This window comes from Urocitellus parryii, chromosome 5 (genome assembly GCF_045843805.1).
Source record: "Urocitellus parryii isolate mUroPar1 chromosome 5, mUroPar1.hap1, whole genome shotgun sequence".
In the NCBI taxonomy this organism is placed as follows: Eukaryota; Metazoa; Chordata; class Mammalia; order Rodentia; family Sciuridae; genus Urocitellus; species Urocitellus parryii.
In genome coordinates, this window is record NC_135535.1 from 137,016,192 (window position 1) to 137,032,497 (window position 16,306).

Below are 16,306 nucleotides of genomic sequence, written 5' to 3' on the forward strand. Positions count from 1 at the left end.
ACAATAAACAAGCTATTAGATAATTACGTAAAGAGCCATTCGTGGTTCCCTTGTTAAAGATAACCAAATAAAAATTTTGGCCTTTCCTGCCAATAACGCGTTTGTGGAAATATTAAACTAAAAATTTAAGTGATTTTTATATGCCTTTTGGGAAACTTAAATATACTTGTCTTCCTTAAAGATAATAGGGATTTATAAATGGGGAGATCTCATTTCAAAAACTTGAACATAATTGAAAAGAGTGTTAATATGACTCTAATTTGCTGATAATTTAACCTCATCTTACTTTAGCTTTCTAAGTTTTATTACTTAAAGAGTATTGGCACACTTAGTACTTTTTACAGATTATAATTTTGCTAAATTTCATGCTATCTATGAATCACGTTGAAGTTATTGTCATTGTTTCTATTATTATTTTGGCACTAGGGATTGAACCGAGGGATGTTCTACCATTGGGCTACATCCCCAGTCCCTTTCTGAGACAGGGTCTCACTAAATTGCTGAGTCTGACCTTGAATTTGGAATCCTCTTGCCTCAGCCTCCAGTCATTGGGATTACAGGTGTGTGCCACTGTGCCCAGCTGAACTGTGTATATTACTTAATAGAAATAGATTACTAACTTTGTTCCACCTTCAGGTTTTTCAAAAAGAATACTACAGTATTCTTCCTTAAAAATTAGGTGTTGGGCCTATTTATGGATATTTAAAAGAGCAACTGAAATTACCAAGGATATGAGTTCAGGAGACATCCTAAGTAAATTTTAACTCTCCAGCCAAAACCAAAGGATATATACAATTTTTTTTTCCTAAATTTATATGATGATTTTTCTCACACAAGGTTAAATCCATTTCTCACACTAGGGAAATCCATTCAGCTACCTTAATTTTTTTTAAAAAAAATGAAATGTCAAAAAAATTATCCAAGAACATGTCTTCTAAATTGCTTAAAATCTATTTTTAAATTAGAATTGAAAGAGGAAAAGCTAATAGTCAACAATTTTCTTTAGAGGGTTTATGCCCAATTGTATATATCTGACTTCATTAGAAACTGATGATTAGCAAAAAGTAAATAATGTTCTGATGAATAAATAGTTGCAAATTTCCATAAAGATTAAGTTCTTGGATCCTTGAGGTTGGGTGAACCCTTTTTGTGAAACAAACAAACAAAAACACTCTTTTGCAAATTGGTTATTTTTCCAGATTTTTGGTTATGGGTTAAGAATTAAAACATATAACATTGGGCTATAAATCTCATCTGTTTTCTTAACTCAAAATTTATAACATTTCCTATAAGTCAATCATAAATGACATTTCCTTTCAGCCTTACAGAAATATTTAAGTCATAACAGAACTTAAACTTCTTAAAGTAGTGTTTTCAAAATGCACACACATACACACACAAAACTAAAAAACTAAATTCTGAGAATCAAGAGGAAGAGTGTTTGCACAGGTTTTAGCAAACCAATTTAGAAAACAAAATGGTTTAGAACATTGTGGCTATTTGGGTGTATTCTTAAAAATTCTCCCTTGGCTTACCATTAATAATTTTGAAACCCAGAAATCAATGAACAGAGTTGTACAACATTAGAATAAAATTTTATAGAGGATTCTGGGTGAGTTGTACAAGATTAGAATAAAATTTTATAGAGGATTCTGGGTGCATCTTGTTGATTGAAAGGGTGAAAGAAAATTCTAATGTCACTGTTTCAGTAGTCTATCCAAATCTCACTCTCCCAGTGAGGCCTATCCTGGATTGCCCTATTCAATAATGCAATCTCTCTAACTCTGCAATCCTGATCTCCCTTAACTGATCACATTTCCCCAATTGCACTTATTACCTGACATATGGCATGCTTCCTCTTAACTATTTTCTCTTGCTAGAATGGAAGCTCCACAAGGGAAAGGATCTTCTGTTCATGCAATTGTACACCAAAGTTATGTAGAACAATGCTTCAGGAACTATCATTCAATAACTTCTGGCAGTCTTGCAATTTAGTTTATAGCATCAAGTTATTTAAAAGATATTTCATTTTGCTTCATTCTTAACTCCCTCTTTGTTGTTGAAGAAAACCGTCCCTGATTTTCTCAAAACACTACTTTAGTCAGAATGCTATATATGCTGTAGTAACAAGTTGTCCCAAAGTATGTATAAACTAATTGTGAGTTTCTTGCTTGTGCTAAATGTCATACAAGTTTAGTGTGGGTGGGGAGAATTTGAAGGAATTCTGTTCCATATATTGACTCAAGACTCAGGCTGACAGCTGTACCACCTTGAGCATGTCAAACCCTTGGTCACGCAGTAGGCAAAGAGAAAAACTGGATGGTACAGGGGATTTTTTTCATGCCTTTATTTAACTTGTATTTCATTGGAATGAACTAGTTTCATGCACCCCATTTAACTCCAAGTGGGGTGGAAATTTAGGGATGTGTGGAATGTTTGGCGATCATCACTGTATCATATGCATCTCGTATCTCACAGCATGTATCACAGCATATCATTATTTCAGAAAAGTCTGTTTCCTCTACTGGAGTATAAACTCTTCCAGGGCAAGGACAGGGTATGTTTCTTTTGCTTACTAATGTGTTCCAAATACCTGTTATATATAGCAGGCACTTGATAAATATTTGTTGAAAGAATAAAAAGCTAAAAAACAAATAGTCAAAATAATTAACCTTTTTAATTTTTAAAGGAAAAATACTCTCCATAGGAAGGCATTTCTATTCTTATGTCCATCAGTAGCCAAATGGAACTCAATATAAACATTTTCAAAACACCAACTTTGGTTTAATGCACAACTTTTAAAATAACTCATTAATGCATATATCAAGATGCTACTAACAATTCATTTATATTCAAGATTCGTTACCGTATGTCAAAGGTCATCTATGGTTAACATTTTCATTACAATGAACTGTGAAATTCCAGTGAGAAATGTTCGCCTGAACCAAACTATTTAAAGTTGGAGTTTAGCATTCTTGAAAATCTAATTCACTCATACACACACCCACAAACATACACATGCACACACTTACAAACTGCTCATTAGGGCACGAGGGCAATTTAATGGACACAGAAATTAGATGTTGAAAGGACATTTGTAAATGTGGGATACTGTTTGGACAATTCTATAGAATACGCAGAAAATCCTAAAGGCGCATATAAATAATAGCCAGTGATAGCTACAGAAAACCACACCTAAACATTAAGAATTTCACTAAACAAATTTGGCAAACTGAATCACTAGAGCCATGACTACAAGCCTTGCTCCATTCCACACAAACAAATCTCTACATTATAAGAATCCACATGCAACAGAGAAAATATAAATTAATTTTAATCTTAAAAAATGAGAAATATAAATCCTTGTTAAACACTTCATTTAAAAATAGGCAGCTTTATTTTAAAATGTGGTAATGCTCAAAGATGGCAGTTAACTTCACTCATATATGTAAAAAGTTTTTTAAAGTATCAATACATTGGTTTATAAGTTATATACTGCCCTCAGCTAAAATGTTTTTTCCACCAAAATTCTCAAATAATTGTCAAAAAGAATTGTATGTTCTAAACCCACCTTAGTACTAAACATGGTTTCAGAGGAAAAAGGGGTAAGTATTCATGAAACTTCAAGTTTTTGATATAAGTCACATGAGCACAGATTTGAAGACAACTGAGTGATAAACCAGTGATAAAAGCAGTTTTACTTTTGTGTGTGTGTGTAGGAGTGTGTGTGTGATTAAACTAATTTGCTCGAAATTGAGCAACTATTTGGGAACTATAAAAACCAAAGTTATTTTTTCCAATCTAAAAGAGGAATACTCTATTATAAGTATAATATGAATTGTAATGTATTCTGCTATCATATATATATAACAAATTAGAATTTAAAAAATTAAAAAAAGAGGAATAGAAAGGTGATGAAATTAACAGTATTTCACGCATTCTGCTTTGTTTAAAATGGCTCTTGAAGTTAAGCTTGACTATGCTAAATAAATGTAACTTTTACTTAGACATGTATTTAATGCCAACAATATTTAAACATTCATGATTAACCGACTGAATTGGAAAGGACTCTCAGTGACCACACAAAATCTGCTTCTGTAGTATTAGAAAGTGATCAACTTACTGTTCACTTTCTGAGGCAATGGAACATTCTACAAAATTCATGATGGAAACACTAAGTTAAAAGGCTTTGAGAATATGCACAGTATAAATTCCATTTTTAAAGAAAATATATACATGAATATACAGAAAAAATGATTGTATAGTCACTAAAATATTAATAATGGCTATGTCTCCAGGTGGTGGGATTATAATTATTTTGTTGTTATGCTGGGAAAGTATTCTAAAAATAGACAATTTAAGAACCAGAGTACTACCAGTGAAAACTATTTTGTCCTTTCCTTTCTTCACATTACAAACATTTAAAGCTACCAACCAACATCAAATTTGTCACAGTGGCTACCTACATTCTAACACACTTAACAGATCTTGAAAGATGGAAGAACAGGCTGGGTGCAGTGGCACATGCCTGTAATCCCAGTGACTCAGGTAACTGAAGCTAAAGGATCACCTGAAGCTAGAGGATTGCAAATTTGAGGCCAGTCTCAGAAAATTGGTAAGGCTCTGTCTCAAAAATAATAAATAAAATGGGCTGGGAATGTAGCTCAGTGGTAATGTACCTCTGGGATTAATCCCCAGTACTAGAAAGAAAGAAAGAAAAAAAAAAGTTAGATTAAAGTAACTTTACCTGACCACCAATCTACCTATTGTTACAAAATTCTATAGGAAAATCAGTGTCTACTTCTCATCTTCAAAATTTTTTCTCCATTATCTTATTTACTAGTTTTTAGGTTCTGTCCCTATATCAGTTTGGACTATTACTGTTCTCTTCAAAAACATTTCTCTCTACACTAGCAACTGCTAATTAAAAATTACATTTTAAGCCATTTTTAAGAGTAAACTTTGGATGTATTGCTAATTATCTGGCAAAAAATAAAAGAACCAAGAGAGTTTCATGTTAACAGCAAATTAAACATTAAGGGTCTTGATTTTTTGGAAGCCTGCATGTTAAACACTGGTGATTTTTAAGTTCTCAATGGAAATGGTGATGGCATTCACTTGAACCAAGCTAGCTCAGATTACAGCATATTGAGGACATGATATAAAACAAAATGCCAGTAAACTCCTATTTTTCAAACATCACCAAAATATCTTCTTATAAATCAAAATACTTTGACTTCAGTATTATCTCCAACCATAGTAATCAGTACTCCTATAAAAAAAGTGTGTGAGTACACACATGCCTTCATACTTCTTTACATTATTACACATCATTCACATTACTTTTAAAAAGTCACACAGAGAACATGTAAAACTTGAAATAACATTAAATTCCACTGTTACATTAGTGGTCTCTCTACTTTTGTAGAACATTTATACAAGCTATACTTTTACTTATTACCTTATAATGTTTTGTTGAAAGGATATGCCTTAGTCTTTAATCTTTCAAGAATATTAACAAATAACAAGATTAAATTCAAGTACACAAGTCCTTTAGACTATTCTGGAATATCAATTTTTATATGGCACAAGTCACACTGAGTAGATGACGCTTCCCATATGTTGATGGCAGAATACAGAATTATAAAGAAAAGCCACATGAGTAGACATATACTCTACTCCGAAACTGACAAAGGCTATTCTTTTAAAATAAATAGTAGGTTTTAAAGGACAGCAGAGGGGGGGAAAAAAGATACAGAAAACTTCTTAATCATATTTGGCTGCCCATTATTTAAAATTTCAATGGATTTAAGCAATTGAAATTATAAATACTCTCATTTAATAAAACACCCACACAATGACAAGAATGAGACTTTAATCAGTTTTAAGTGGAGTTTATAACACTAAGAGATAAAGGGTTGTTAACAAACACAATAACAAATGGACATCTGATTGGTATGAGGCATTATCCTGTACACATTTTTTTTTTTTTTTTTTTTTTTGTGTATCCTCAGTGCATAGCATTTACACACAGAGCCACTGCTGCACAGCACAAGAGTATCTGAAGAGGCTGAATCAGAGTAAGGCTGTTTAACAGACTGAAATTTTTTAGTATATATATTCTATATGAAAACAGATTGAACTTTTGAACTGGCAGGTAGAAGGCAACTCTGCCAAATACTACAGTTAAAGCCCCCACTTTAGTGCACAGTTCCACCCCTTCCATCTGCATGCATGACACATTAACAGTATTTAAAGGTAAACGAGGCACTTTGTGGCAACCACAGCCATCGTTATGAACATATTGCACAAATTTTCTATAACTAAACATGTAACTTGTACCCTACTCATATTTTTAAAGCTGAAACATTTGATGCTGCCGGTAAACTCCACTTACGTGTTTATAACCTGTGCCACAGCAAAGAATGGTGATGCTGTTTATTCAACTACCCTTTCATAATTATGGCAAAAATGTTCAAGAGGAGTTACAGAGGACTTGGTATGGTACAGGGCCCAAATGTAAGCTTTCTTAAGTGATGTCTTCAAGTAACTTCAGACATGTAAGCTGCTGCACATCCAAAAAGTCTAAGAAAACATTCCAGAAACTTGGGAGAGATTACCTACAGAATGTATTTCAGGCTAATTATGAATACTGACATAAATAAAGTTTAGGACTTGAAAACCTTTCAGTCATAACAATTCTTGTCAAATTCTAGGGGTATGGTAACTGAAATAAAGGAAGGAGAGTATGTATAATATATATTTTTATATATATATAATATATATATAATGCCATTTTTCCATTTCCAATGACTACACCATAAAATGTAAGCAAGGCTTCTCAAAAACACTGAAACATTCAAAATCAAAACCCTCATTCAGACCTTCACATTCCAAAGGAAAAATAATAACAGTGCAAAAGCCCATTATAATATCATTATTTATGACCTGGCCCTCCATGTTACATATTGGAACAATACAAGTTATGTTTTAATATGCTGTGCCCAAAACTATAATAAAGAACAATATTAATAACTAATTTCAAAACAGGAATAGATATCTCATTTTAGTCAATTATTTTCAGCCTTTATGAAACATAAGGTGTCATAAATTTCAATGGTGAGATTTTAGGAATAGATGTCTCTGGCTTTACCAATTTAACTTATGAGCCATCAATACTCTATATATCAGTGTTTAATTATAAATGTGTAAATCCTAGGAGCTTTGTTAAAAATTTAAAAACTTTGTTGAGTGAAATTGATGAGGTATGGAAAACATCATTATTTACCAAGAAAACTTTAGATGAAGTTCTGCCTAATCTATTTACCATTAAAGTCTATAAATGCTGCTGTAGTAGGTCCTATGCAATCTGTATTTGTAAATTATAACTAGTCAGACCACAGCTAGTGGACAATTTCAGCACCAATAAGTTATTGAAAATGGGATTCTACACCATTAAGAAATATAATGGCTAGGTATTCAAATGTCAAGGTCAAGGTATAATTTGAAAGATACCAAGTTTCTGGGGGAAAATCCTTTTTAATAGTATCTTCACATTAGCTTTACAATAGTCATTGTACTCTGCTAAAAATCATATGCAGTCTGGGCATATCAAATATATGATGTTTAAGAAGTGAAATTGAAGCCCTAGTCCCAATTCTAACACTATGAAATGACTTTTAACACTGCACGTTAAAAAAAACAAAAAAACTATTCAATAGCAAATCAATAAAGCTTATGTAGAACAATTTCTACTGAAAAATTAAATGCCTTATTTGTGCAGTGTTGAAAATTTACTGCAACTCTAATTTCCTTTTTAACACAATTTTAATATACACATATATGTATTCAGTATTCAAGTAAAATTCCCTAACAGTTAATGACATTTAAAAAATGTGCAAAACTGCAAAACTCATTGTAATAGAATGTGTAAGGTCAAAAGGGTGGAACAGCTGACAGCTACTGGATTGAATAAGTGCATCATAAATCTTTGAAGAAAAAAAAAACACTTACTGTAGAATCTGAAATTGAAATTTCCTGTGCAGCATTACAAAATATTTTATATTTAATGAGAAAAAGGAAGTTTGCAGGCAGCACATAGAAGCATCCACAGCAGGTATATGATTGAAAACTAATAAAGTAAGTGTAAGTTGTTGACTGATGTAGGTACTAATAGCTTCCGACTTTTAGCACTGGCCTTGATTACACAGGAGATGGAGCAGTCATTATAATTGAGAAAACATATTTAATAAATCATTGTCAATTTTTATGTTTCAAGCCCATTCTTTGTTGATAGCCTCCACATTTATATGGTTAAGTCATTGTTGCTGTGTTTCTTATCTATGCCCACATTGTTTTTATATCCCTTCATTTGTGGATTCTTAAGATGTTTCGAAAGGTTCATTCCTGTACCCCAATACAAATTCATCCTTCTAGCTGCCTTTTCTAGCACCAATATGCTTAAAAAAAAAAATGCACAAACAACAAGCAGTGACAGCGGCCAATTCCTCAAATGTCCAGATTAATAATGATAGCATGCTAAAGAAAGGTGCGTGTAAATAGCTGGAGATGGTATATGGTCCAGAGTCCAGCATAAAATATATTCCTTTCTGAGCATTCCCTCCATTCCCCCAACCCAAATACATGCATTAGAAGGTAGCAAAACCCTTTAGAAACTTCTCTTAGCCAACTGTGAACTTATCTGTTGCCACAAGTGCAAAGGGGTAGGATGTGAACCTGTAATTCACAAAGCTCTTTAGACCACTTAGGTTGGTGACAGAACACAAAAGGAAAAATTCCTACGTATACACATCAGTCTGCCTCCACTTTTTATAAAACTGAAATAAAATGGGAAAGTGCCATCTTTATTTATCCTAATTGAATTTTAAATGTCCTTTTGACACAAAAAGGTATATACATGACACAGCTACACAACCTTTTTTTTCAACTGGACAACAAGTGTCAAAACCCTGTGGATGTATAGGGTAAAACAAGATTGGTCAGGAAAAGAGAATTGTTCCTATAACTGGTAATCTGACACAATGTCCTATTGCCATTTAAAAAAAAAAAAAAAAGGTCCATTTTCAGTTTATTCAAGTTTGTTTTCATGGTATTTTTATCCCTCTTGATAAAAAAAAATCAGACTTTTGTAATTTGTGTATGCTGATCTTCATCAAAAGGTTCATTCTCTGGATCAGAGTCAGTGGTGTCAGAATATCTATAATGATCAGGTTCATTGTCACTAACATCCGGTGTTACAGAAGTTGAACTGCTAGCCTCTGGATTTGATGGCTCCTCTACTGTTTTTGTAAAATACAGTTTCACCTAGAAAAAGAAAATTAAAAATGAATATCCATTATTATGACTAATTTTAAGTTACTTACAAAGACGTATATTTTAACAGATGCATTTTAAAATACTATAACAAACATATCTTTAAAGAGCAATTGCCTTTCAAATAACCCTCTTCTTATTTAGAGTTCCTACATATTCTTTCCTGCTAAATACTGAAAAGACAAACTGGGATGTTAATAAAATATTTTTTAAGATACATAAGCTATAAGCACTAACTAAATAATCCTACAAAGAAATGCAGATTGAAGATCATCCAGTATTCACATAATGTAATTTTTCAGTCACAAAGTTCAATTCACAAATGGCTCAATTCTGAAAGAATGTTTCTCTCATTACCTGTCTAAAACTCAATATATTTTCTGATACTAACCATACTATACAAACATACATAGTGATTCAATGATGCATACAACCCTAAAAATTTCGCCTAAATTGAGGAGAAGGAAATTAACACAGACCATATAGTGGCCTAAACAGTGGGTCAATGGCCTTTATATGCGTAGTTAAAATAATTGTTCAAAAACCGCTGATATATTAGGTATTTCCATTTTAATGGGAAACATATCTGGTAGACAATAGATGTGGGATCTTAATCCCCTGCTTATTCTGTGGTATCTATAGCCTCTCCTCTATTATTCAAGAGTCATTATCAATTCTTCTTTTTATAACAACCAACATCCATTTCATCAGTAAATCCTTTAAGTTCTATCTTTAAAATACCACATATACCCAATCTGACAGTTTCATTACCCCTCCCTGCCACTATTCTCATCCAAGCAACCATCTCTCACCTGAATGTTTTAAACCACTGCCAACAGCCTCTTAACTGATTTCCTAGCTTCCACTCAAAGACAAAATTCAGATTATATCTTTCTTATGCTGAAAACATAATGTCTCCACCCTAGGACGGGTTTTCTCATCCACTTTCTTTGGTCAAAATGACTAATGTTACTCAAATATACTAAACTTATTCCTATCTCAGGGCTTTTGCATTGATCTATACTTCCCTTTTTTCCCAGATATTTGTATAACTCACTCATCTCATTTATGCCTCTACTTAAATGTCATTCACTTGATCAGGCATTCTCTAGCTATCATAGGTTTAAAAAAAAAATGACAAGATTACTCCCGTCTCTATTTTTCATAGCACTTACCATGTATAACATTGTTAACTATGCACTGACAACTAAAATAGTTTTTATTTGCAATCACAAATATAAAACTTTCGGTAATGTTAAAAGAGAAAACAATAAAAGTAGAAAGATATTTTAAAGTCTAATTGTTGAGGAAAATTCAGATTTAGAGAAAAGAAAGGAGATGGAAACCTGTGAATTCTAAAGGAAACTTTTAAACACAGATTAAAAGGTGTTTAATGTTAGATCTCTTTTCACTTATGAACATGTAGATCTCCCTCTCCATTTTAAGTATTACTAGTAATGTGTTTATAAGCTATTGTTAGATTTGTTACAATGAAAAATACATAAAAGAAAACAAGATATGCTAAAAGATAAAAAAAAAAGTAGAATAAGAAATGGAAGAAAATGGCAAACAACCATTCAATGTTCACAAATCAATTTTCTTAATCTGAAGAATTCTTGTCTATAAATAGAAATACACCCCTATCTCATATAGACAAAAATTAAAATGAAGCCAAACAATTGCAAGACATACATGTGGAAATAGAAATAATTTTAAAAAGGGAATAACAAGGGAGGACAATCAGAAAGGGCTTTACAGAGCAGATGAGACTGAAATTAAAGCTGGAAACATGAGAAGTCAGGAGACATATAAGGGTCGGGGGAAAGGGTAGGGAAGAGAGGTAGAGGAAGAAAGAATAAAACTGTAAACAGTAGAGGCAGAAGTGTTGCATTCTGCAGAACTGAAGCAAGACTAGTGTGGCTAAATTTTGGGGAACAAACAGAGAACGTAGCTAGAACTGAGATGGGAGGTAGGTCTGTGCTAAATCATATGGGTCTTTATAGTACCTACAAGGTCTTTAAAAAATGTTAATAATAGTGAAACAATCAAATCTATTCTGAAGACTTGAAAATAAATTGAAGGGGAGACAAGAGTGGAAGTGGTGAAAACATTCTACACAATTTATTTTCTAAATTGACCAAATTATGTGCATGTATGAATATGTCACAATGAATCCCACTATTATATATAATTACGATGCACCAATAAAAATTATCTAAAAATCATTCCCAAATGCCTGAGCTTCTATTCATTTCTTTATTCCTCAATTCTTACTTCATATCCCACTCACCTAACTCTTCTTCTACACGTCTACCCCAGATTTCATCAAATAACAATGAAAAAGAATATGCTAAGGAAAAACGGAGCTTTTTTTAGTCTGTGTGCATAATAGTATTTCATTATAAACTTGTAGGTTATTGCTACATAAACACTACTTCTTTTTTTTTTTATTTGTTTTAATTAGTTACACATGACAGTACAATGACCTTGACATCATACATTTGAGTCAGATGGGATATACTTCTAAGTAATGAATAATTTAGTTTAAAAATGAGTCAAGATAAGTTCTTCAGTTCTTTACCCTAGAGGACAAAACACACACACACACAAACACACACACACACACACACACACACACACACACACACACGGATGCATGCATGTCTTCACCAATACATCCCAATGCTTTTAACTGACCTTAAAATTTGGAGAAAAATATCGGTTGGCCTTGTCTTTATTTGCTTTGTCAAGATCATTTTTTGTTAAAGTAAGTACTAGATATTCCTTGTCATTATCTGCACGTTCTATACTGCAAATACTATCGATTTCTTGATCACATAGACTTCCATTTTCTACTCTTTCTGAGGTTTCCTCTGGTCCTGGTATGAAGAACGTATTTACCCAAAAATGAAACATTTTATCCTATGAAAATAAAAGAAACAAATTACTAATTTTTTTTAAATGTCACCTGTAAATACTTGCCCCAAGAAGTCAACAAATTAAACTATATACATTCGATATTTCAAATAAAGGTAAATACAATCTGTGGGTTATCTGCTGCATTTACATTTATGAGAATTTTTCTTTCAAAATTTTAGTTCAAAAATATAATCTCATAAGATCAGAGATAACTTACTTTTGTCTTAAAATTATAAGTAAAATATTCCTTTTTAGTCCAATACTAGCTTTAACCCATTAAATCACAAATTTTCAATTCTGCATCGACACAGGTACATTAAAATAAGTTGGAAATCAGGGGCTGGGGATATAGTTCAGTTGGTAGAGTGCATGCCTCACTAGGCCCTGGGTTCAATCCCCAGCATCGCCCAAAAAATAAATAAATAAATAAGTTGGAAATCACAATCTAGAAATTATACATGTGTTAACTAATATCAGTTAATATAATTATAATTCTATTATAATTACCTAAGTCTGCTATATATTATATAATTCTATTATATATTACATATAATTCAGAATATATATGCAAGTTTTTATAGGTATTCTGCATCTGGGATGATGGGACAAAATGGGTTAAAAATGTTTTTGAGTTTATGCATTTGTAGGTATAAACAAAACTCAGATATTTTTCATAAAAGTTCTTGTGAGGTACTTCCCTCATGAAGCATGGCACATACATTTTTACTTCTAAATCAATATTTAAATCTAACTGACTCCATTTTCTTCTATGAAAATGTATGCCTGAAAACTTTCATAATAAAATGGGAGTGGGGGAGGTTACCAACATAAAAGTTAAGCTTGTATGGTCATTTGACAGTTAATGATGTAAAGCCTTGTGGCATCTTATCTGGTGCCTCACACTGCCATATAAACTTTCTATTTTAATTTACCTTGAAATTTTTGTTTTTTCCTCAAGAAGATGCTAAGACTCTTTAAGGATCTTAAATTTCTTTCTAACTCATAATATACCTACCTAGCAAGATAATCTTATACATGACAAGTCCTTTTAAAAATTGTTAATTACAGGGCTGGGGTTGTGGCTTAGCAGTAGGGCACTCAGCTCGCACATATGGGACCCTGGGTTCAATCCTCAGCACCACATAAAAATAAATAAGTGAAATAAAGGTATTGTGTCCAACTATAACTAAAAAATAAAATATTTTTAAAAACTTGTTAATTACAATTATTTTAGCAAAGTCACAAGTTAGGAATTATATTTTACTTAGAAGAAAATAAGCTAATTAATAATATTTAAATTTCCAAAAATGTGGATTTTTAATATGTACTGATTATACTAAAACTGTTTTTTGTTTAAATCAGAGCAGACAGTTAAATAAGACAGGGAAAATCATGTAGAATTTGAAACTAATGTAAAGTAATCCAAGACATACTAAAATATAAATATTTAATCTTCAATTTTATGTGCTAAGTGTGAAGTACAGAAGAACTAAAATTAAAGTTAACACCTTCCTACAAGTACAAAGAAATGGTGAAGCAGGTGTGTGTTTTTAAGAGCAAAATATAAAATTTTATGTGTATTATGTATGTCAGAGTCTTATAAAGTACAAGAGAGGAAAAAAAAACCACAAAAACCCATAGCTTACTAATTATCTTGATTTTGAAGCATTTGCTAACACTTTCTGGATTCCCAAAAATTATTATTTCAAAGCTACTGAGATATATTTAATTTTTATTTAAACACAAGAGTAAAAAATGTATTTCTGGTGAAAAATATCACTTTAATATTCAGTGATTTTTTTTTCTAACTACTTGAATTCTGAATAAAGGAAATAACATTTCTGATAAGTCAGAACAGTGTTAAAATTTTTAGTAATAAATGAAACTTCCTCTTATTTTCTTTCAAAAGAAAAACTAAAAATTGAGAAAACTAAATCAATCTGACATGTCTAAAAAATAGTACTGTTTATATATCTAGTATGATTAATGAGGCAGCAACACCACACAAAATCAGTGCTTTTTTCCCATTACTACCTAAAAATTTTGCACTTTAAGCTCACTTTTAATGTCCACACTTAATATTTTAAACCAAGATAGTTTATTTTATAATCGAGCTCTTGCCTTCTCTGCCTTCTCTAAATACAGCTTAGTAAAACACAAACCTCACTTTCTAAACCTGCATATTTAAATACCACATTTTTTTCATTCCTTATTATTTCCTCTCCATAACTATTTCTCTCCTAGTTAAAAGGCTAAATATTTAGTGAATCTGGGAAAACTAAAAATAAAGCAACCAATTCTCAAGAAACATAAAATGGGGAAAAGTGGCTTGTGTCAGTACACAAGACCACAGAAAAGATCTTATTGCTGTCTATAAGTCTAGCATTTTTTAAACCTATGGTCCCATGCTAATTTCTTCTCAGTTAATTCACCATCTTTTAAAAGGGGATTATAAGTGACTGAATGGGAGTATGTACACAATCTAACATTTTTACAAAACTTCTTTGCATAAACCAAGTTAAGAAAAATTAATTTCGTGTTACAATGTCATATAGTTTTCTTTTTAACAAGATTATTTACCATTGTGATGTTCCATTAACACCAAAAGAAAGTAAGTAAGCATCTGTATATTTAACTATGTTTAAGAAAGCTAACCACAGTTAATTAAATGTTCATCATAAAATAAAATACAGCTTTTAACCAATCTCTCTTTATTGAATGACTTCTGCCTAACTAAAGGCTTTAAATAAAAGATCCAGGGCTACTCTTACAGGTATGGCTATTTTGATAATTTCCCCCAAAAAAGTAAAGTGCAAACCTTTTTTAGCATCTTGTTCTGTTTGTGGAAGAACTCTACTTTGATGTCACCACACACAGGCAATGGCTGAGGGAACTCAAAGTACATGAACTTGTCTTCCCGTCGTGTGGGTCCTGAATTGGAGGAATATATCTTCACCTTTAGCTGGCAGACCACAAACTGAGGATCTGCATGGTTAAATACATACTATTTTACTTCACAGGAAATGCCTTCAACTGCCAAAAGCTATTTTAATGATCAATTATCAGCAATATAATCAAAATGGTAACTATGCATCTGTAATCCTGACTAAAACGAAATAGTGGAAATAAATGAAGTCAATGACATAATCAAGGTATGGTTTTCTATGATTTCAATCTATAAAATAAGGTTCCACTGGTAGGACAGTCAATTCCTGTCTCATGAACCAGTCCCAAAAATAGATATCTAGCAATATATTAACATCAAGACTTGACTTTTAAATTATGCTAAAAATCTTAATATAAAGTAGAAAATTAATTTTAATAGTTTTCTGGAATATTTGTGAATTACATAAATGGTAACTTTTAAAACATTTCCTTTGGTGTTGTGAAGGCTCTAGCCTGTGCCAAAAATCACAAAATAAAATTACATGTTCGCAAGAGGAAAGAATATATAACCTATAACAAAGTCATAATAAATTCCTCAAGCATAAGACCTAGTATTTATGAAAATATTACCCATCATTCTTTTTTTATTTAACCTCTAGCCCACATTTCATTTTAAAAGTATATAAAGTCACCACCATGAGAAAGAGGAAATGATTTGAGATGTCTGCTAAGAAATGATCGCAAGTGTAAATTGCAGCATAAACCTCCCTTCCCTTCAAAACACAATTAATAACCATTTTGACTTTGGGCTATATCTGTTTTTAAATAGTTGGTAAAGTATAACTTCTCAAAATTCATCCTACTTTTATGTTAGCAATTTAACTAAAAAGGTGATACAGTATGGAAGAGATTTTTGTTTTATTTTAAAATTCTACTCAAAAGTTCATTTACATCTAATAACTTCAGTGACAGAAATGAAAGATTCATTAATGTTAAAATGCTACAACTTTAAAAACTTCAAATTAAATAACTTGCCAATTCATTTGAGGCATTATTTATTTGTAGTATACTGAATAATTTTTTTTAAGTCCATTGATTAATCTTAGGAGATAATAAAGTCTCAAAGGAAACATGACAAGACAATAAACAGAAAAAAGAGCTTGCATAT

At 31.7% G+C, this 16,306-nt stretch overlaps 1 protein-coding gene across 1 annotated transcript in view; it reads right to left on the bottom strand.

Moving 5' to 3' along the window:
- Nucleotides 1-2,660: 2,660 nt before the first annotated feature.
- Pten (phosphatase and tensin homolog) overlaps nt 2,661-16,306 on the bottom strand; it is an 88,114-nt gene continuing 74,468 nt past the window's right edge. The window contains exons 5-7 of the mRNA XM_077798276.1: nt 15,071-15,237; nt 12,031-12,255; nt 2,661-9,324 (exon numbers count right to left, since the gene is read on the bottom strand). Of these exons, the coding sequence (XP_077654402.1) occupies nt 9,139-9,324; nt 12,031-12,255; nt 15,071-15,237 (578 nt within the window). The 3' untranslated portion in view covers nt 2,661-9,138. The remainder of the gene's footprint in view (nt 9,325-12,030; nt 12,256-15,070; nt 15,238-16,306) is intronic.